This window comes from Ciona robusta, chromosome 4 (genome assembly GCF_009617815.1).
Source record: "Ciona robusta chromosome 4, ASM961781v2".
In the NCBI taxonomy this organism is placed as follows: Eukaryota; Metazoa; Chordata; class Ascidiacea; order Phlebobranchia; family Cionidae; genus Ciona; species Ciona robusta.
In genome coordinates this window covers 3,050,638-3,072,406 of record NC_143238.1, presented here as the reverse complement: position 1 = coordinate 3,072,406, position 21,769 = coordinate 3,050,638, and the positions used below count along the sequence as shown (strand labels likewise).

The following is a 21,769-nucleotide window of genomic DNA, read 5'->3' as shown; positions in this document are numbered from 1 at the left end:
ATCAGGTATTAAATTTTTCCAGAAGCAGACTTGTTTTGTTTGATTGTATATTGTGAGCTTGAGGTTTTATTACTTGTTGTAACATTGGTGTCATGTTACTCATTATCACTGTAAGTTTATGAATGCTCTCACCGTGTCCACTGTGCCTGGTACATATGTATGTCGTATAGTTTACCTGTTGTGTATTGCTTTTAAACAAAGCGTGTTCAATTCTATCCATGTCATATAGTCAAATAAAGTATTACGTTTCGCGTACATGGAGATTAAGGAATTAAGCGGCATCGTAGCAGAGTGCTAACATATTTTGTAATGGAAAGTATATGTTTGAGGTACCTCACAGATACAACACTGAATCACTTCAAAAAATTCAAAATTGCTAACTACGTTTCGTGGTTCAAAGGTTATAGCGAGCTCGATGCTCGCAGGCGCTACCACTGTATTCGTTCGTAAATACGCCTATTTATAACGGTAATTCCTGCAAACCAATGATCACTAGTCGGTTGTCCAAATGCTGTCAGCCATGTAGAAAAACATAAAACAATCAAAACAACAATTGCCTACTAAGTTTCACTCGTGGTAAGTCAAAAGAGGGCATGAAGAATATAAAATCTAGCAACCATTATAAACGAGGGTCGTAGCGTACTCCTTTCTTGACAGAAGAACCAATACATTACCGAAACTGCCATAACACCCAATTTGCATTAAACGGATTTCTAAGGAATTAGAAGAGATTCTCGATGAAGATGAGAATTGCTGGCGTTTATTTCCTGTCTAGACGAGTACGTGATGAAGTGTTGATTTCCGAAGTACGTAATTCTGCGGGAACAAAACGCTGGTAGGTAGTAAATGCAATGAATTTGACGATAATGGGGAAAATAATTATAGTAGGTTGGAGAAGATGGGACACCTTTAGCTCATAATATCAAAATATCTTGATCGTGTTTTAAACAATTAACAACGATCTATGGGAGTCGTGAGGATACGGTTTTATAATTCTTTGCATTTTCTTTGTTTACTACCAAATGGGACGAGAAAGTATAATGGAAAGGTGTCCTATCTCCCCCACCCGCTATACTATAATATGTACAATTGGGCATAATTATACACTAAAGTTTAAACCAAAATCATTGTACACGATGAATTATAAATACCATCCATTTACGAGTTACAATGAATGTAGCTTTGATTGTGTTTAATTTTTGTATTGGTGGATTGTTTTTTTTAAGAACACCCAATACGTAACATTTGCCTAAATTATGTTCTGAAAATATTATCGTGTAGGCTACCGGTTAATTTTACACAACAGGGCGTTAATCAAATTTTATACCGTTTTTGCTATTAGACGCTGTAATCTTTCAAGTTCAATACAAGGAAGTTGACATTAAGACAACGAAACTCATTTTAAGTTGCATTACGTTGTTGCACACTATAAAAACAACGTGTTCCATTCACATTTAAAAAGCAAATGAAAACTTTACTTCATGCCCACATCAAAAACCACAGACTGTTCAAAGTTGGAGGATATTTAGGAAGCAATAAACGTTTCCTAAAATACCCTTACATTTCTAAAACAGTGGATGAAAGAAAAAGAAGAACTACCCAGAAACATAACACAAAGCGAAATTAAATACGTAGGGTTCGACTGCTAAACCATTACTTTGTTTAGAAAACAGCGAAGTAAGTTACTCGGTTATGACGTTTGTACAACTGTGCGAATATTATTTGTTTTTGCAGATGAACAAGACAGCACTTCTGCTTCTCATCGGACTCCTCGTAGTTGTCGAAACTACCAATGCTGCGTTATGGTCAAAGCAACCTCTTCGTCGTCGTGATCGTCGTCGTAGTGCCTATAGGTCCCATGGTCGTTCTTCCAGGTACAACGAACCAGCTATGCAGAAATGTAAGTAGATATACTAAAATATAGTCGACAAATGAGTCTATTTCAAACTGAACTTCTAAAAATGTGCGAGGGCCTATAACGACTGAGCCACGGCACTTAGTTTAGCTGTTAAAAACAATTACTTTTAAGTTTATATTAATGTAGAATGTTTTACATAATGTACATTTACATATATATACACAGATGAAGACATAGACGATGACGTCACTGGCAAACGTAGCTACTTTTAGCTTAATGGTTTCTGTATCAAACAAACTATTGTAAAAATACAGTGTCGAAATTGTAATAAAGTAAAGGCAATTTACTTGACTTGTGGCCATATTGTATACAATACGGAGATGCAGTGAATGTTGTCAGCATTTTAGGTAAACCAAGACGCATGCTAATATTGGTCCCCTTAAGCCAGCTGGGTATACTCTATACGTTTTTTGCACAATAATTAAGAGGATGGGGGAAGATGGGACACCTTTTGCGCATAATATCCGAATATCATGATCGTGTTATAAACAATTAGCAACGGTCTATGAGAGTCTTATAAGCATATAGTTTTACAATTCTTTGAATGTTCCTTGTTTACCACCACATAAGACTAGAAAATAGATTTAAAAGGTGTCCCAACTTCCCCCATTCTACTATACATGCCAGAACGGTCCTAAATTTGTTACATGTGTAATATGCTTTGTTCAACGGAAGTTTAAACACACGCCTCGTATGTAACGATACCAGCACAGAACTCTGACGCACGCGTTGATTGCTGATAACAAGGAGCCTTGAAGTTTTCGCTTCCAGCGCATTATGCTGATTGGGCTAACATAAACTTAGAATCAAATGTAGCACACAGACGGGACGTGTAGTATTTAGTTAAAGACTTCTTGGTGGTTTACTAAACGTTTAGTATTTTGTGAAACAACTTAAGATATAGTAGGATGGGGGAAGATGGGACACCTTTGCCACATAATATCAAAATAATCCGATCCTGTTTTAATAATCAATAACGTTCTATATGGAAGTCGTGAGGATATGGTTTTATAATTCTTTGAATGTTCTTTGTTTACTACCAAATAACATGAGAGAATAGAATAAAAGGTGTCCCATCTTTCCTTACCCTACTATACCAAATAATCTGTAAGAAATATCAACACGCTTTAGTTTAGGATATACGATAAAAGTAATGATTTATTTGTACAGCAAGTTAACTTTATACGAATCTATACTGTTTAGTTATTCTGTAAACGATTTCGAACTTTGATTGTAAACTCCTGTGGAGATCGCACGGTTCCAGAAGGTTCTTTCTTCCAACTAGGTAAACCAAAGTCAGAGTCAATGTGAATTTCGCATTTCTGCAAAAATGAAGCCCAGAATAGAAACAGACCAACCTTTGCCATTTGTTCTCCAACGCAGCGTCTATGGCCGACAGCGAACGGCAGAACACGATTAGATGGAACGAATCGACCTTCTAAACCTAAGTGACGTTCAGGGGAAAATTTCTCCGGATTTTCCCAATATTCCGGGTCGTTGTGGACTCTCCATATATTGCTCATCACCGGTGTCGACTTCGGTATGTGGTAACCAAAGAGAACGCAGTCTTCAGTGACGCAGTGGGGAATATTCAACGGAGCTATGGTGCAATATCTGTGGACTTCTTGTACAAAAGCACGAAGATACGGCATGTGTTCTTGATGTGTAATATCTGGTTCGGAGTTACCTATATGCAAGTTCTTAACGTGGGTAAGTTTGTTGATTATATATTATGGTGTAGTAGAGTGGGGGAAGATGGGACACCTTTTCATTCTTCTTTCTTGGCCCATATGGTAGTAAAGCAAAGAACATAAATTTTAAGGGTTTAAAAACACCTATACTCACGACTCCCATGGACTGTTGTTATTTTTTTTAAAACACGGTCAAGATATTTGGATATTATGTTCTAAAGATGTCCCGTCTCCCCCCCCCCCCCCCCCCTACTATAATATAAATAAACCGTAGGGGCAAATTTTGTGTTAACTGTATAAATAAGCTATATACATTCTTATACGTAAAGTTTTTTTAACATTTTTTTGTAATATGCTTTAGCAAATTGGAATATTTCATGTTGGATTTATAACGCAGACTAAAACACTAAAGAATATTCTCGCGTGTACCGATAACATCTTCTATTTCTTCCTGTATTCTCATTTGGCATTCCGGGTAATGTAGTAAACATATGATTCCCCATCCTAAAGTAGCTGTTGTCGTGTCAATACCACCCACAAATATATCTCGGATCAAATGATACAACTGTATCTTCTGTGTACAAAAAATGTTAGACAGAAATTCTTCATTTGATGTTTCAGTTTGAAAAATAGGCTGTTGTAAAATAGGCTATAATGTAACTTTGACAGTCCAGAATATTATTTCGTACATTGTGTCCGTCTCCGCGCTCATATACGGTATGTTAAAGCACTTTCGTCCTAAACTAGACACTTCACGTACATTGATGCTTGATATGAATTGTATGACGCTGTTGTTTTCAAGTCAACACCAAAGTATATAGGCGTATGTCGATACTGTACTTACATTAAAAATATTTAACTCCGCTGCAAGACGCTTTTAAACGAGATTTTGTCTCGCTTTAATCCTTGTATTGCGTGTGTGTTCACAGTCAAACACACCACGGGCTAAGGTAAATGCGTCGTTTTGGCGCAAAACGTTATGTGTGCGCGTTTTAATGCATACCGAGAAGAATTCTCCTTTTCTTCGCTTCATCATTTCTGATAGAAATATTTCGGTTAAATCTTTCGGGTTTGCTTCGCCAGGTGTTTCATGCTCATTAGTTAGTTTTCGAATGATGTCTGTACAATTTCGTAAGGTATTGGTTTGGCATATTCGGGTGGGGTAAATTGAATACCCTTAGCACATATTATTGCATATTTCCTACTCGTGTTTTTAACTATTTACACATCCTTTTAAGAGTCGTGAGAATGAGATTATATTATTCTGTCAATATTGTCTGTTTAGAGATTAAAAACATAGACAATTTTACTCTAACCTACTATCTATTTAACAGTAGACGTTAAAATACTTATAAACATCACTTGCTTATTACGTGCTGAGTATTGGAGACCAGTTTCTTGTATGATTCTCGAAACGGTGGAATAAATCGAAGAAAAGGCAGTGAAAGTACAACGCTGCTAGTTGGCCTGAATAAAACAGAGATTAAAAAACAATATTATATTGAATGTGATATTCTATTTTCATGACAAACCTGCAGTCAATAATGGAATTTAATCGTTCATCTGTGTAATCAAACCTTTTGCCAATTAACACTTTACTGATAATATTTGCCTCGAGTCTTCTTATTTCTTTCTGCGTTAAGTGGTAAAAGTTAAAACGAACTTTGTGTTTCTAATATATAGTAGGGTAGGGGAAGATGGGACACATTTCCATTCTAATTTGTCGTCTCATTTGGTAGCAAACAAAATACATTCATAGAATAAAATCATATTATCACGACTCATGATATTTGGATATTATATGTGGTGTTAAAGGTGTCCGTTCGTCTCCCACCCTATACTATATATATATGTTGTTGCCGCCAAGGGTATGTGTTAAATGGGTGAAAAAAATCTACAGTGCGCCTTGTCCAGGGCCAAGATAGCAGCGTCAAGACCATATCAACCATATCCAAACGTATATAGTAGGGTGGGGGAAGATGGGACACCTTTTATTCTATTTTCTCGTCCCATTTGGAAGTGAACAAAGAAAATTCAAAGAATTATAAAACCGTATCATCACGACGTACAAAAAACGTTGTCCAAGGAAAAACACGATTAAAATAGTTGGATATTATGTACTAAAGGAGTCCCATCTTCCCCCATAGTACCACATATATCCACTGCTGGGCTACATATGTGCGCCAATCATTTTGTATCACGGCGTGTCTTTCACTTAACAGACGAAACACTGGTGTTTAAAATCACATGAATAAATTATTACTCCATTATCTATTTATAATGTAATGATAAAAATTATTTTTGTACTAAAATATGAACTTTCCCGCCCGAATTTTGAATCACGGATACAAAATGTTGATTCTCTGCATTTATTATTTCTTCCATTCCTTTCTTTCCCATTCCCAAACTACAAAAAAAACTTAATTTGAAACATTAAAATAGATCAGCGTTTCTTAAACTGGGTTTAATTTAACCCTTGGGGTAAATTCCTATTTAGGAGGTAAATAAGCCACAAATTAAAATCCACATCAGTTGACGGGACAGAAAATTGTGCTAATTATACTACTCTACCAGACATTAAATAACTCGTTGCCAAAAAGCTAGCACATCCGTCGCATTAAATATAACTCCTGTAATTCTCTGTTTTTGTTTTTAATAAATGAGCGGCATATTACATATTGGGTGTAAATCTGATAAGCATCTTTGTTAAAAGGACAAAGCATACAAACAAGTTTAGGAACCAATGAAATATATAAACCTTCGCTACGTACGTTTTCAGTGCTGTTAGCACGAATCGTCGCTGTTCTTGCCATCTTGGTCCATTTGCAAACGCAATACCACAGCCTTCAGTCAACTTATCAAACAGATATGACTGTGGACGACCAGAGAAGCTCTCTCCTTGCTTAGAATAAGCCTGTAAACGTTTAGAACCCATCGGAATCACTTTAAAATTAACTTATAGTATAGGGTGGGGGGAGATGGACACCTTTAGCACATAATATCCAAACATCCTGATTGTGTTTTAATCAATTTACAATAGCCTATGGAAGTCGTGGAGATACGGTTTTATATTTCTTCGAATGTTCATTGTTTACTACCAAATGGGACGAGAAATAAATTAATAGGTGTCTCATCTTCCCCCACCCTACTATAATTTTTTTTCTCGCTTGGCGGAGGCCAATAAAACACGGGTGTTCTGATTATGTATGGCTGACAATTTAGACTCTAAAGTTTCCTTTAGACAATCCTTAAGGGTACACTGTGTAAGCGCAATTGCTGGTGTCTTGCAAAAGGATACGCACGCCCGTAATGGTAACATTATAGAGCATTGCTGGTAAAATGTAGGGCTCTGTAACTTTTTAACTGAAAACAAACCTGTGTTATGGCTTCAATGTCGTTTAGTATAATCCAGTCTTTAGTTGCAAGTCGAAACGACATCACGCCCCCGTATTTGGCATAATAGCTGGCGAGGTATTTCTCCATACGAGACCCAACGAACGGCGTAATGCCTAAGATTGGGATTCCAAGCGGACCGGGTGGGAATTTTTTTGGACGTTGCCGCCATCGAAATAAACAACACAGTAAAAACAAAGCCAATACGTAGACGTAACTGACTGTAAGCATGGCACCTAAGCTGCAAGATTTTTTATTCCCCTGAAATTTATCACCGTTTAAAAATACGAACTTGTACTTTTAAAATTGCTGATTGGTTATAATTTAAGACCAAGCCGTAAGCCTGTACTTGTTATAACTGCTTATCGGGATAGCTCTACAGAATGCACCGATGTGCAACTGCGCTTGAGATATGTTTTAGCTTCAAATTCCAGCCAGTATTTGTCTAAAACACCCGGTGAAACGACCCACGGCGAGGTGTGACATATCTCGTAATTGATGCCAGTCAACGACCGCACGGGCATTTAGCCAAGCTTTTGTTTCAAAGCCCTATCACATACGTGTAATCTTACTATACAAGTGGTGCACTGACATTGCAGTAAAAAGCTAATCCGACACTACCTTAAGGTGGCTGTACACAGTATCCCCCCTGCGAAGTCGTATGCAAACCCATTACCGAGTTCCGCATGCGGCAGCGAAAGGACAAAACACACAAACCGGACGAATTCCGGATTCTGTGTACAACCACCTTTAGAATGTTTCTGGTGAAGCTTAAATATGATAGCACATTCAAGTCATTTGCTGCAAAAATATTACTAAATTTAGTAGTGCAATATACAGTACTGTAGTGTGAACCCAGCATTGCGTATTATGTACATATTATATACTTTAAACCAGAAGAACGCTTTACTATATACAGTTGCTTTTTAAATTATTAATCCTGATCTTCACTGAAAACCGTCTACTGCGGTAAGATAAATTGAAACATCTTTTTAGAAAAATAGACGACAATAAGAAAAGAAAAATAACGTTGTTAAAACACGCTTTAAACCATAAATGTTATCAAAGAAGTAATGACGATTTTTGTGCGTTTATTTTTTTATACAGTTTCGTTTAAGCATTATTCCGAATTTTCATTTCCACAAAAGTTATACCGATCATCTTTCCCTGGGTGCCAAACCATGAGATTGACTTAAGCGAAGTTTCGTTGCACAAATCCATTTGCCCGTTAAGATTGGCCAAATCTGTACATGCGTCGAACCACCACCCAGAGTGTCTCTTCTTATTGCATTTTACAGTCGGCCGGGAATCGTTGTCGATTTCAGCTGAAGAAAAGGGCCTTCCGTTTGCAGTTTTCATTGCATCATCTGATAGTATAAATCGTTATTTCTAATTAATATTTAATGACTGAATACATGCTCAGAGCGACTGTTAGTGCATTTGGTATGTAGGGTTTTACAGCCAATGCATTTAAGCCGTTTCCCCATCCGTGTTTCGAGCGCTTGCAATACAGAAAGCTATAGTCAATAATCAATGTGTTGAGTTACATTTTTTACCTGCTCTTTGTTTACTACTAAATGACACGATAAAATAGAATTAAGAGGTGTCCCATCTTCCTCCACCCTACTGTATAACAAGGTGACGTAATCAGAAAACTGATAGATAAAAGTCATACACTATTCAGCATATACTGTCAGCATTGTACATCAACATGTTAAGTGGGTTTTCTCTCTGTAGTATAAAATCAGGAATATGAAAAGTGATTAAAAATAATCATTTCGTAGGGTGAGGAATATGGGACAACTTTTCATTCTATTTCCTCGTCCTACTTGGTAGTTAACAAAGAACATTTAAATAAATATAAAACCGCATCCTCACAACTTCCATATACCGTTCTGAATTGATTAAAACAGCACGATCAGGATATATCAAGCTAAATTGCCCCGTCTTTCCCTCCCTACTATATATAAATTCACCTTTATCCTGTAAAAATCTGTCAGATATCGCCAAAGTGTATTGTGTAGAAGGGGGGCCGACTTTGAAAAATCTGTATATATATTTAGAAACATTGATTATTAATTTTAATACCGAAAGGCGTTTGAAATATTGGGTAAAAAAAACTTACGAATACATTACTTCTTTCGTTGTATTTTCGTAACATTCCATGTACTCTATATTGAGTTCGTAGTCGGTTGTGTTGGTAATGCTGTGCATGTTGTCTAAACCTTATAACCGAGAGTGTATTAAAAAGTAATTACTAAAAGCGTGTTTTTTCCCACGTATGAAATGCGACTTTTGCGAATAATCATACAGTATACTGAAGAAACTATGTGTTATAATCGTTAAAACTTTCCCGTTGCGCTGCAGGATAAGCAAGTCATATTCGTGAATACTAACCAATCCAAAAGCTAAGGCTCCTATTTCCAAACCCAACTCTATACTCTTCCCAAGAGCGAAAAAAATCGATGTTGTTACTTTTTATTCGTCTCTGAATAACCTATACAGAAAAGAACGCTGTGTATGAAAATTTAGCGAGTTTTTTTAAAACCTTGCTTACCGTCCAGCCGCCGCCATGTTTCTCCATATCACAATAAAGTGTTTGATTTGTTCCGTTGATCTTTCCTTGGTATACACCGCTTGCCAATCCGGATTTGTGCAAATCATGGCACAGTATGTTTTTTCCAACTAAATATGCCAATACGTTTGTAACAAAGCAGATAATTGTACCTTCATAACCCTAATTCAGTGTAAACTAATGAATGTATATGAATGTAACTTACTTTAACCTCGCGTGGCCGGAAAACGACAGTCGTTAAACACCTCGTGTCGGCTCACGAGTTACCACGTATATGTTACTTTGTGGGTGGTATATTTGAAAAGGATTTTTCATTTTTTTTCTTGGGTGCCTAATAACTTGGACAAGCCATTAGTGACCACAATAGGTTGGAGCAATTGCCGTTAAATGTCCTGCCCAAGGACACATACTCCCACGATGCTGATAGCCACAAAAAGAAACCCATTAAGGCAATTTCTTGTCATTCAATACCAGATTATATACTTATACCTGCTAGTGTGTTTCCTTTATGTTCTGTTCCGGTAAAGAAAGCCAGCCAAGATATTGTTATATCCGCTTGCTTGCCAACTATATTGTTGTCTTTAACACGAATTCGCACTATACATCTGGCGAGAAATATTCCCGTAGCTTTGGCGTCTATAATAGTAACGTTTCCTTCAAAGGAAGGTATGGAAACGGTTGCGCCAAAGACGACAATTTGTTTCGGAATAGAAGAAAAGCAGTGTAGATAGGGCACAGACACAAACATGGGTGATTTAAAGGTGAGCGTCCTTTTGAAAATTCCATTTATTCCAGAACCTAAACAGACGGGCTATTATGTATAGTGGAGTGGGGGAAATGGGACACTGTTAGCAGGTTATCCCAAAACCATGAACGTGTTTTAAACACTTTACAACGGTCTATAGCAGTCCCAAGGATGCGGTTTTATATTTCTTTAAGTTTTGTTTTTGTTTACTACCAAATTGGACGCGAAAATAAAATGAGTAGGTGTCCCATCTTCCGGCACCGGCACCCTACTTTAATAAGAAGTTATACTTTAAACATAGTGGGCTTTGGACAGTTTTATATCTAGATGCGATTTTGCCTTACTTTTAATCAATATTTAATAACAATAACATATACAGTATACTCAACACAGAGGTTACAGGTTTAAGTCTCATCGCTGCTAACATTTTGGTCATAGGTGTTCTTGGGCAAGATACTTTCCCTCCAAACCAGTGGACTGGTCTAAATTGTCAGCCACAAAGAAACTAGTGTCGTTTTCGCGAAGATAAGCAAATTCCATTTGTTCACTTACCGCATTCAGAAAGCAAAACAACTATCACGACCAATGTTGCAAAAACGCCCATGTTCTCAATGTATTCTCTCGTATAGAAAACCAATGTATCATCTATAACCACCACTGAGCTAATGACAGAAACAACAACTCGCAGACATAACCTACTGTTTGCAGGCATTATACAGGTAAACACCTCTATTTGGTCACGATATATAGGTTTAATTACACAGGAAATTTAAACCGCTTTGCAATTGACCTTTTTCCTGCTACATCTGACGTTTTACGCTGCTAAACTGGAAAGTTGCAGGACGTGTGTCCGTAGTTTGTTAACTGCAACTGTATTTGCAGTCTATGGCTGCGGCAATTTAATTATTAAAACATCGTTACAAAGTTTTATTTACATTTTCGCCCTTCGCCACTAGTTTTAGAATGAAGAATGAAGATATACTAGGATTGGGGAAGATGGGAAACCTTTAGCACATATTATCCAAATATCCTGATCGTGTTTTAAACAACTAACAACGGTCTATGAGAGTCGTGAGAATACGGTTTTATTATTCTTTAAATATTCTTTGTTTACTACCAAATGGGACGAGAAAGTAGAATGATAAGGTGTTCCATTTCCCCCCACCCTATACTATATGTAATTGTGGGGTAAGATGGTATACCTTAAGCATATTCAATATAAAGTTTGTTTACTACCAAATGTATAAGAAAATGGAATAAAAACATGTCCCATTTTACCACGATCTAATATATGCAAAGGTTGCATTATCGTTTAAGAATTTCTTTGAATTTTCATTTCCACAAAAGTTATGCCAACTAAGCCCTCACGGCGACCATACCAATAGACCGACTTCAATGTGGTTTCACTGCATGGATCTAACTTTCCGTTAAGGTTAGCCAAACCGACACAACTTTCGAACCACCATGCAGAGTGTCTTTTAACTGCGCATGTTGATGTACCCGAATCATTGTCAACATCGTATGTTGAGAATGGCCTTCCATTACCACCTTTCATTCCATCCCCTGTAACGTATTATGTTATATAGGCACCTCGTGAATACGTACAACTATATGAAATACTGTTTTTTACTTACTGTCATTTGTGTTGATTCTGTCAGATATCGCCAGGGTATAATCAGTGGCCGCTGAGCCAACTTTAAAGGATCTGCATGTTTTGAAATTTTGAAAAATGTCCAAGCGAAGTAGGAAAAAATGTATAAGTAAAAGTTGCTTTAACTTACGTATATCTTGCTTCTTTCGTTGTATTTTCGTAACATTCCATGTACTCTATACTGAGTTCGTAGTTTACAGTGTTGGTAATGCTGTGCATGTTGTCTAAACCTAACAAACAGAGCGTGTAAGAAAATCCATAGAAAAACAATATATAGGAGACCCTGTTATAACCGTTAAAGTTGCTTTGCCGCTAGAACAAGTGGCGTTCATGTTTATATATTTCATACAAAATACTAACCAATCCAAAAGCTAAGGCTCCTATTTCCAAACCCGACTCTATACTCTTCCCAGGAGCGATAAAAGTCGATGTTGTCGCTTATTACTCGTCTCTGTATAACCTGTAAAAAAGCAAATATATTATTAGAGGACATTTGTATACTTTAAGATGTTTCAATATTGTTATGAACTGTGGTTTAAATCTTGCTTACCGTCCAGCCGCCTCCGTATTTCTCCATATCACAGTAAATAGTTTGATTCCTTCCGTTGATCATACCTTGGTATATGCCACTTGCCATTCCGTTTCTGTACACATCTTGACATACGATGTTTTTTCCAACTAAATAAAAACGTAATTGCTTTAGCGTCTACGGAGTACACCCTTAAGCGATATTAATCTAACTTAATTAGGAAATGTATGATCCATATTTTCATTCCGTTTGGTAATAATCAAACAACATTTTAAAGAATTTTATATAACATGACTCTAAAAGAGTGCCGCCAAATGAACGCGATCAGAAAATATAGGGTTTTTTTCCTAAATAAGTGTCATTTTGCACCACAGTTCAGAAAATATGGGACTATGTGCTATAGTCCCATCTTTTACCCTATAGTAAATGCTACATAACCTTTACCCGTTTGATTTTGTGTTTCCGTAAAGAAAGCTCGCCAAGATATTGTTATATCTGTCTGCTTGCCAACTATATTGTTGTCTTTACTACGAATCCCCACTATACATCTGGCGAGAAATATTTCCGTAGCATCGGCGTCTATAGAAACGTTTTGTGACGTATTTGTGGTCGCGGTTACATTGACGGTCACTTTTTTCGGGATAGAAGAAATACAATGCAGATAAGGCATAGACACAAACATGGGCGATTTAAAGATGACCGTCTTTTTGAAAGTCCCACTCAAATAGCTTGAACCTGAATATATACAACCTGCATTTATGTATGTCTGCACACTATAATAGACTAGAGTATGGAAGCAAAACTGTATAGCTTCTTTTAAAAGAGCCAATAATACGGCACATATATAGTCATTCCGTCACATTCGTTTCGTTCATATTCATTTTTCTTTAACCTTATATAGTAGGGTGGGGGGAGACGACATATCTTTAGCATAAAATATTCGAATATCCGGATCGTGTTTTTAAGAATTAACAACGATATATGGGAGTCTTGAGGATACGGTTTAAAATTCTTTTAACGTTTTTTTTTTCTGTTTACTACCAAATGAGACGAGAAAACAGAATTAAAAGGTCTCCCATCTTTCCCCACCCTACTATATATTATGTACTAAATACAAAATGCCACTTACCGTAATGATATTGAGAAAGCAACATAAATGTCCCTATCAATAAAAAGGTGGTCATATTTTCAATAAATTCTCACGTAGTTATATGTCTATACGATAACTATTGGCAGAACCAAGTCCTATTAGACTTTACCTAATTCTGCGAAAAATAGAAACTTGTTTATCAAAGTTAAACCAATTGCATTATGTTATAGTTATACATTTTTTAAAACAGTATACGAAACCGCTACCACCTTAAAATAGTAGAGCACTATCGACTTGCAAAATATATCAACTAAATGCAGAATGGTTAAAAGCATATTACGAAGTAGAGTTCTGCTAATTTTATTCTTAACGTGATCGTGGTTTTCAGTAAATGATCTCACGGTGTGTTGTTTTTTTGCTTATCACAGGCGGCAAAAAACCCTAAGCGTTCTTATGCGTAAACTACCGATAGCACCTAAACATAAGGTGGCCTGTGTTTTCATTCTGTTTTATCGTCTCATTTGGTATTATAGTAAACAAAGACTATTTACAGCATTATATACCCTTTTCCTAAACAGACTAAATTAAGCGTTAGTAAATGTTTAAAACCCGATTACGAAATATATGGGATGATATGTAGTACGGCGTATCTATCTTACCCACAGTATTGATACAAGCTTAAAACAGTGGTTATCTATATATAATATACCTTTGGTGGGAGGCGTTTCATAGATAACTGGAAATGTAAAAACTAAAACTAGCACCGATACTGTGGCAAAAACGCGTAGTATACCCAGAAACTAAGTGTAGTAGGGTGGGAGAAGATGGACCACCTTTTCAATATATTTTCTCGTCCCATTTGGTAGGGAACAAGATCACCTATGATATAATATAAGAATAAAAACGTAGACCATCTTACCCCGCCCAATAGACCGTCATCCAATATCTATATTTAAAGTGTGCGAGAAGCCCATGCGGTGCTGCGTGTTGTGGCTGCTGTATAGGTTTCTGTAACATTGCATTTGCTCTACACGGAAATGGCAAACTTTTAACCGACTTCCGTGTTACTCTAACTTTGATTACTTATGTCTGTTCTATTTTGTATGCTGTTGGCTTATGTGCACATTTTTTGTCTTGATAGTCTTATGAAAGTTACCTAAACCGGGATTGCAAAACTCAAAGTCTCACAGTAACAACAATTTTACATTTTTTACCTATATTCTTTCAATGAATCACAAAATGAAATTACACCTATAGACTAAATACACGACTAAGCCATATTTCCACGGAGCGAAGAAAGACACATTAAAAGCAGATTATACGAAACGCTGTGTTGTTGAACTAATCTTTAAAGTTACAATGTAATTTCTACTTAATCCACCGGTGTTTAATCTTCGTGTGCGCTGCAGCCCAAGTTTGGCCATTGGCTGCTGCAAATGGGCGTTTCAGAGCAAATCTTCGTGTGCGCTGCAGCCCAAGTTTGGCCATTGGCTGCTGCAAATGGGCGTTTCAGAGCATGGCTATGAGGTGTAATGTTTGTTTAAAATGGCCAAAGGCAATAACGGGCTGCTGTCCCTTATTCGATTTTATACGCGATTCCTATAAAAAAAACTTAAAGTAAAAAATTAGTATCTATTTTTTATTGTTTTCCATTTGCAGTGCTCGGTTTATACAGTAGGTTTGGGGAGATGGGACACCTTTTCATTCTATTTTTTCGTTCCATTTGGTAGAAAACGAGGAACGTTCAAAAAAATATAAACCGTGTCCTCACGACTCCCATAGACTGTTGTTAATTGTTTAAAATACGATCAGGATATTTGGATATTATGCAGTAAAGGTGTCCTATTTCTCCCCATCCAAGTATATGTATTTTATATTAGATTGGATTTCCGCTGCAATTTCGACCTGACAAATATAAACGTTGCATCAGATACGTATTTGTATATAGTAGGTACAGGGTAAGATGGAACACAATTTCATTCTCATTTCTCGTTCCGCGAAATACATATGCGTTTTAAGTGTTAACGGTATCCCATCTTGCCCCACAGTACCGTAAACGTGTGTCATAAGTCGTACCTTAAAAACGCTTTTATAAAAGGAGGTTTCAAATCTCTGATACATTTATTCAGATACATGATTCACAGGTTTAGACGCACTGACAAAACGTGTTCACGTTTGCGCTGCGTGATAGAACAAGGGAAATGACTGTCTTTTGACCTGAAAATGGAGAGAGGTTCTATAGCGTGAGAAAAAGGGCTTGTGTTACGCAACAATAAATTCTATTACATTGCCGTGTAACTGAGCTCTACAGTCTTTGAAAGTCTTTTAGTTTGATAGAAATTGATTTAGTCTGCTCGTGATAATATTAATATTACAGCTAGTTAGCCGTATGCTATAGACTATGCTGCCCAGTGGTTACATTTTCGTGTTTGTATTTCTTTGTATTTACTATCTGTTGCAATGGCGGCGTCGTCCTAAGAATTTCCCACCTGGCCCACTCGGAATTCCATTGTTTGGCATAGCGCCGTTCGCTGGTGTTGATATGCATAAATACCTTGCCACCTATTATACGAAATACGGTGGCGTGATGTCATTTCGACTTGCAACTAAAGACTGGATTGTTCTGAACGACATTGAAGCAATAACACAGGTTTCTTCTGTGTGGAACAGTTGTAGTATTTACTCCGAACTTTATATTATTATATAACCGTAGTCCACGACTTTAAAAGAACGTTTTTTTATCAATAAGGGTGTCTTAACTACTGTTGTTTTACCGTTACAACCCGACTTTTCGCCTTTGTCAACCTCTTATTTTTCGTTATCGTGACCGAAGAGACAAAATAAACTTCATTCATTCAACGTTGTTGGTTGTTTAAAACCACAATCGGGAAATACGGGTTTTCAGTGGTAACAGTATCCCATCTTTCCCCACTGTATTATATATAGGCAATTTCTGTTCGCTTGGCTGAATGCCGTGCGGTTATTGACTGGCATTTAAATCCCAACGTTATCCCATCTTACCCCACAATACTTTAATACAGGCACTGTTAAAGCAAGGAGAGAGCTTCTCTGGGCGACCGCAGTCATACTTAATGAACCAATTGACTGAAGGATGCGGTATTGTGTTTTCCACAGGACCACGATGGCAAGCACAGCGTCGATTTGTATTAACGGCACTGAAAACGTATGTATTCCAACTCGTATATAGTTTACCGTGCACTTTTTTTATATAGTAGGATGGGGGAAGATGAGACACCTTTTCATTCTATTTTCTCGTTTATTTTTTTCTTTCATTCTATTATTCATTTTGGTAGTAAACAAAGAAAATTCAAAGAATTATAAAACCTTGTCCTCGCGACTTTCATAGACCGTTGTTACTTGTTTAAAACACGACCAGGATATTTATATATTTTATGCTAAAGATGTCCCATCTTCCCCCACCCCACTATATATATTTACCATTTTTTAGCCTAGGAATGGGAAAAAGAACCATGGTCGGAATTATAAACGAAGAAAACCAGAATTTTTTATCCGTAATACAATCTTCTGGAGGAAAGGTTAACATTTTGGTAAGCCATATTTTTTTATTGGTACACGTCCTTTTATTTTTAACGTTATATGCATTTCTTACTACAGTCTGAATTTCGGAAACTCCTGTCGAATATTGTTAGTAATCTGATAATGGGAAAGCGTTTTAACTACGAAGACGAGAAGCTGCAAGCTATTGTGGATCACAGGTGATAAATCATATAACTTAACCATGCAAGGTATAAAACTGCAAAGTGCCATTATATATAGTATAGGGTGGGGGAAGATGGGACACCGTTAGCACATAATATCCAAGTATCCTGATCGTGTTTGAATCAATTTAACAACGGTCTATGGGAGTCGTGAGAATACGGTTTATTAATTATATGATTTTTTTGCGACAAATGAGATGAGAAAATAAAATGAAAAGGTGTCCCATCTTCCCCTACCCCACTATATATCATACCCATTTATCTACACAAAGTGTATACAAGTGCTTAATTTTGTTTATAATACGTTAATTTTACAATAAACTGTAATGCAGGCCGACAAGCAGCGTCGTTATGTTTATTCCGTTTCTTCGATTTATACCACCATTCAAACAAGGCTATCAGAGATTAATCGCCAGCACGCAACGGGTTTTAGGTACATGGATAAATACTAGTGTAGTTTATTCCCTTATATTTATAACATATTAACTTTGTGCCATACGCCGTACAGATATTATCTCGGAAATAACTGAAGAGCACAAAAATTCTTTTGACGAAAACAACCTTAGAGATTTTATCGATATATTTCTGTTGGAGATGAAACGACGGAACAGCGAATATTTCACAGTAAGTAAAGATTGACTTTCGTGTTATTAACGAAAAATTTGCCACGTTTAGAGGAAAATTGGATTTAAATTGTAGGTTATAGTTTCCAAAATGTAGTCGAGGAGAGCAAACGCCGGAATCTGTTTATTTTGTTCCTATTTCGGCACAGCATAAAGACTATTCTTAACCTGCATTTTACAGAAAACTTAGCAATTATATATTAAAGTTACGATTTTGGGAAAAAAGCTAAGTTCTCCTGCAGTATACATAGCTGAACGCCCGCAATATGTATACTTGAACTATTTCGTTGCGTATATGTTGATTGTGTATGTGTTGTATAATAGATAAGATCTCGTGATTATGCCGTGAGGTAAATTTGGTCAGTATACACTTTACAGAGTTCGACATTTTTCAATCGACGACCACGAGAACAAAACACGTTAAACCAGACCAGATATTACGGAAGTCGCGCCGGCGTTTACCCTGATTTACCATGAACTTTATCTTCTACAAAAACAAAAACAAATTTAGTTTGTTTATATTTATTTATTAACTGAAAAATCATTTTGTAGCATATCTCTGAATACATTTGTTTGTTTTGCAGGAGCTGCAGTTGTTGCATTTAGTAAGAGACTTATTTGTCGGAGCTATTGACACGACAACAGCTACTTTAGGATGGGGAATCATATGTTTACTACATTACCCGGAATGCCAAGTTAGAATACAGGAAGAAATAGAAGATGTTATCGGTTAGTATGTTTTTATCTTACTTTCGTTTAATCTCACTTGTAAAATATTCGTAAATGGTTTGTATGTATGTTGGGAAAAATGGTCCACGTTTTCAATTTTTTATCATCGCCTTTGGTAGTAAAAAAGAAACAAATTTATATAAATGTAGCTTCACGGCTCTAAAACGCAGTGTTGGTTGTTAAAACTAAAATTGAGATATATTATGTGCTAAAGGTATAACCATATTACCCTCAGTAATATAAGGGGAACACGCGAGACTTCTTAAGTACATCTAAACATCCAAACACCTTGATCGTGTTTTAAACAATTAACAACAGTCTATAACGGTCGCGTGGGTGCGTTTTTTTTTATAAATCTTTCAATTTTCTTTGTTTACTACCAAATGGGAAAAGAAAAAAAAAAGAATAAAAAGGTGTCCCAACTTCCCCCAGCACTCTACTATGTATTTATTCAGAATGTTGAATCTTTGTAATATATTTTCCTATAGGATGCGCTGAACCAGATATGTCCCACCATGAGAGCATGCCTTACCTGCGTGCTTTCATACAAGAAGTGCATAGATTCCAAACCATAGCTCCGTTGAATATTCCCCACTGCGTCACTGAAGACTGCGTTCTTTTTGGTTACAACATACCGAAGTCGACACCGGTGATGAGCAATATATGGAGAGTCCACAACGACCCGAAATATTGGGAAAATCCGAAGAAATTTTCCCCCGAGCGTCACTTAGATTCAGAAGGTCGATTCGTTCCCTCTAATCGTGTTCTGTCATTCGCAGTCGGGCATAGGAGCTGTTTAGGCATACAGTTGGCGAGAGTCGAGTTATTTCTATTTTACGCATCTACCCTGAAGAAATACGAGTTTCAAATTGATCCAGAGTATGGATTGCCTGATTGGAGCAATGATCGTTCGGGAACTGTTAAAACACCAAAGAAGTTTTCTGTGCTGCTCAAGTCACGTTGACGCACACGAAAAAAAGTTTTATAAGGAACTATACAGTGCGTATCAGCGGTTTTAAAGTAGCCTGCAAACGCAAAACGCTTTCACAATATTCACAACGTTATCTTCATGTTGTAGTTTCATTCAGATAGCCCAAATAGTTGAGTAAACTTTGTTGTAAAGTTGAGGTTCTAACGTTATTTTTTAAACGTTTATATAACAATATTATGAACGTTCTCTTACCCTACTGGATGTAAACGCTGGATTTCATATAAAATAACGTACTTGAATATTTGATATAGTGTTTTTTTTTAGAAAGACATAAACAAAAAAGCGTGTAAGAAACTAGCGGGAATACTATATTCATGTGTTCAGTGATAAAAACCCTCGGTATTTCATACCGGTCCCTTTAACTAGTGCATGTCTGCTATGTCCGCTATGTCCACAATATTCACCATGTCCGCTATGTCCACTATGTAGTAAATATTATAGACATAGTGGATATTGTGGACATACTGGACATAGCAGACATAGTAGACATAGCAGAAATGCACTAATTAAAGGGACCCATTTTATACATTTGTTATACATCGGCGGTAAAAAATGATTCAACGTATAAACACAAAGATTTATTTTGTAGATGAAGTATTTACAGGTATGAAATGCAGAACAGTATTTTAAGTGATTTTTTATGTTATATCACAACCATGAATGTGTAAAATATCTTTCACGTATTTCACAGAGAATACGCTTTACACATATGTGATGTGATGTTTTTTAGTGTTTATCAGTAAGTTTCCTCAATTTGGTCAGCTAGGTCGTTACGATAAGATCTTCTTAAAGCCGTGATCAAGTACTCTGGCGAAGGATTCATGTTTCTGAAAAAGGTTAACGTATTTACAATCCTGATATTAAATGACACTCGCTTTTTAAAGCTACTAACTATACTTCTACCTAAATTATTACATCTTAATATAAAGATTAGAGCCTGTTCTACTTTAGGCATTTTTTCAAACATAATGTAGCAATACTGTTGCTGCAAGACACGTACTACAGGTCTATTTTCACCCCTCAGAAAAATTTGACTCAGATAAATAGAACGTTGAAACGGTCATTGGCAAGTTTCTTGTTGGAAGAGCCAAAATACAAGTAAAATATAGCAGTATAGAAATACTATTTAAAAAAAAGTAAGCTATATAATTTATTTAATTAATCTAAGATATGTAGGTGTTAATATACCGTGCCCAGTATAGTAATGCCTCTTGAATTGCTCTTTGCAGGTTGTTTGGCCAATTAAGATACGCCGATTGCAACACATGTTCTGGTACATCCAGATGTCTCATTGTCATTTTCCATTCTGTAGTTAGATTTTCACCAACAAATGCAATAATTGATTGTAGTCTTGGGGTAAGATGGTTCAGGCCTGTAAGGTAGGCTGCCTCTTGTTGAAGGTTGTGTACTGCTGGTGTGTCTCCTGCTTGAAATGGCAATGCTTTATACATTTGTGAAAAATCCTCCATCGGTTCAATTGAATGACATACACAGAATTCGGGTATATTTGCTTTTTTGTTTCGAGTTGCCAACTGTTGTCTAGTTGAGCTCTGTGGTGGAGATTGTTCACTTGTTTTGGAATAACTGTAAGACTTTTCATTGTAGGTGTCATAACTTGACCAGGACCTCGGTTGATTCCATTTGCTTTGAAAATTCTGGGCCAACTTCGCCAAATCATTTCTCCTTGTGTTGCTAAGGATTTGAACAAGAAACGAAACATCTTCTTTAGATATTTTATCTCTTTCTTCAAGCACGACAAGCAGGTCTAAAGGTGTTAAAAGTTTTTCCATTTTCCCCCTTCCTATCCAGTCTGAACATTGAAATTTTAATTCCTTTAAATTTTTTACTTTCTCGCTTACATTTGCAAGCAGGATTCGATATTCACTCAATTTCTCCTCTTCCATTTCATTTTAGCTGAAGAATATTGCTTCACTATTTGACAGTTCCGATTTCATTACACATTCTACAATTTAAAAATTAATATTAAAACATATATTAAAAAATGTTACAGAAAAGCAAAACAAAAACAAACTTGCTTGTGTATATAACTATTTCTGTATACTCTTAATTTTGTACAAATATACGTGTAATCTG

General features: G+C 36.4%; 5 protein-coding genes and 1 long non-coding RNA gene across 6 annotated transcripts; 2 read left to right on the top strand and 4 right to left on the bottom strand.

Moving 5' to 3' along the window:
• Positions 1-1,562: 1,562 nt before the first annotated feature.
• On the top strand, positions 1,563-2,204 carry LOC149736648 (uncharacterized). Its single transcript, XR_016384971.1, has 3 exons — positions 1,563-1,677; positions 1,735-1,900; positions 2,084-2,204. It is a non-coding gene; the product is annotated as an uncharacterized LOC149736648 (long non-coding RNA).
• Positions 2,205-3,044: 840 nt separating this feature from the next.
• On the bottom strand, positions 3,045-7,375 carry LOC149736647 (methyl farnesoate epoxidase-like). The gene is made up of 8 exons (XM_089877083.1): positions 6,985-7,375; positions 6,381-6,523; positions 5,917-6,016; positions 5,142-5,242; positions 4,976-5,076; positions 4,613-4,728; positions 4,039-4,183; positions 3,045-3,605 (listed from the first exon to the last, which is right to left on the bottom strand). Exons 1-8 carry the CDS (start codon positions 7,231-7,233, stop codon positions 3,118-3,120), a joined length of 1,443 nt encoding a protein of 480 aa, XP_089733209.1. The 5' UTR covers positions 7,234-7,375; the 3' UTR covers positions 3,045-3,117.
• Positions 7,376-8,112: 737 nt separating this feature from the next.
• Positions 8,113-10,461, bottom strand: LOC149736646 (angiopoietin-related protein 7-like). The gene is made up of 5 exons (XM_089877359.1): positions 9,560-10,461; positions 9,400-9,499; positions 9,128-9,227; positions 8,979-9,049; positions 8,113-8,369 (listed from the first exon to the last, which is right to left on the bottom strand). Exons 1-5 carry the CDS (start codon positions 9,584-9,586, stop codon positions 8,116-8,118), a joined length of 552 nt encoding a protein of 183 aa, XP_089733485.1. The 5' UTR covers positions 9,587-10,461; the 3' UTR covers positions 8,113-8,115.
• A 120-nt stretch (positions 10,462-10,581) lies between these two features.
• On the bottom strand, positions 10,582-13,918 carry LOC149736645 (microfibril-associated glycoprotein 4-like). Its single transcript, XM_089877340.1, has 6 exons — positions 12,947-13,918; positions 12,524-12,651; positions 12,334-12,433; positions 12,104-12,203; positions 11,957-12,027; positions 10,582-11,885 (listed from the first exon to the last, which is right to left on the bottom strand). The coding sequence occupies exons 1-6, from the start codon at positions 13,182-13,184 to the stop codon at positions 11,635-11,637; spliced, it is 888 nt and encodes a 295-aa protein (XP_089733466.1). The 5' UTR covers positions 13,185-13,918; the 3' UTR covers positions 10,582-11,634.
• Positions 13,919-15,703: 1,785 nt separating this feature from the next.
• LOC149736644 (methyl farnesoate epoxidase-like) lies at positions 15,704-19,916 on the top strand. The gene is made up of 8 exons (XM_089877310.1): positions 15,704-16,242; positions 16,634-16,776; positions 17,062-17,161; positions 17,229-17,329; positions 17,665-17,765; positions 17,841-17,956; positions 18,540-18,684; positions 19,173-19,916. The coding sequence occupies exons 1-8, from the start codon at positions 15,994-15,996 to the stop codon at positions 19,646-19,648; spliced, it is 1,431 nt and encodes a 476-aa protein (XP_089733436.1). The 5' UTR covers positions 15,704-15,993; the 3' UTR covers positions 19,649-19,916.
• A 324-nt stretch (positions 19,917-20,240) lies between these two features.
• Positions 20,241-21,659, bottom strand: LOC149736643 (uncharacterized). The gene is made up of 2 exons (XM_089877346.1): positions 20,864-21,659; positions 20,241-20,502 (listed from the first exon to the last, which is right to left on the bottom strand). Exons 1-2 carry the CDS (start codon positions 21,577-21,579, stop codon positions 20,412-20,414), a joined length of 807 nt encoding a protein of 268 aa, XP_089733472.1. The 5' UTR covers positions 21,580-21,659; the 3' UTR covers positions 20,241-20,411.
• Positions 21,660-21,769: the final 110 nt, after the last annotated feature.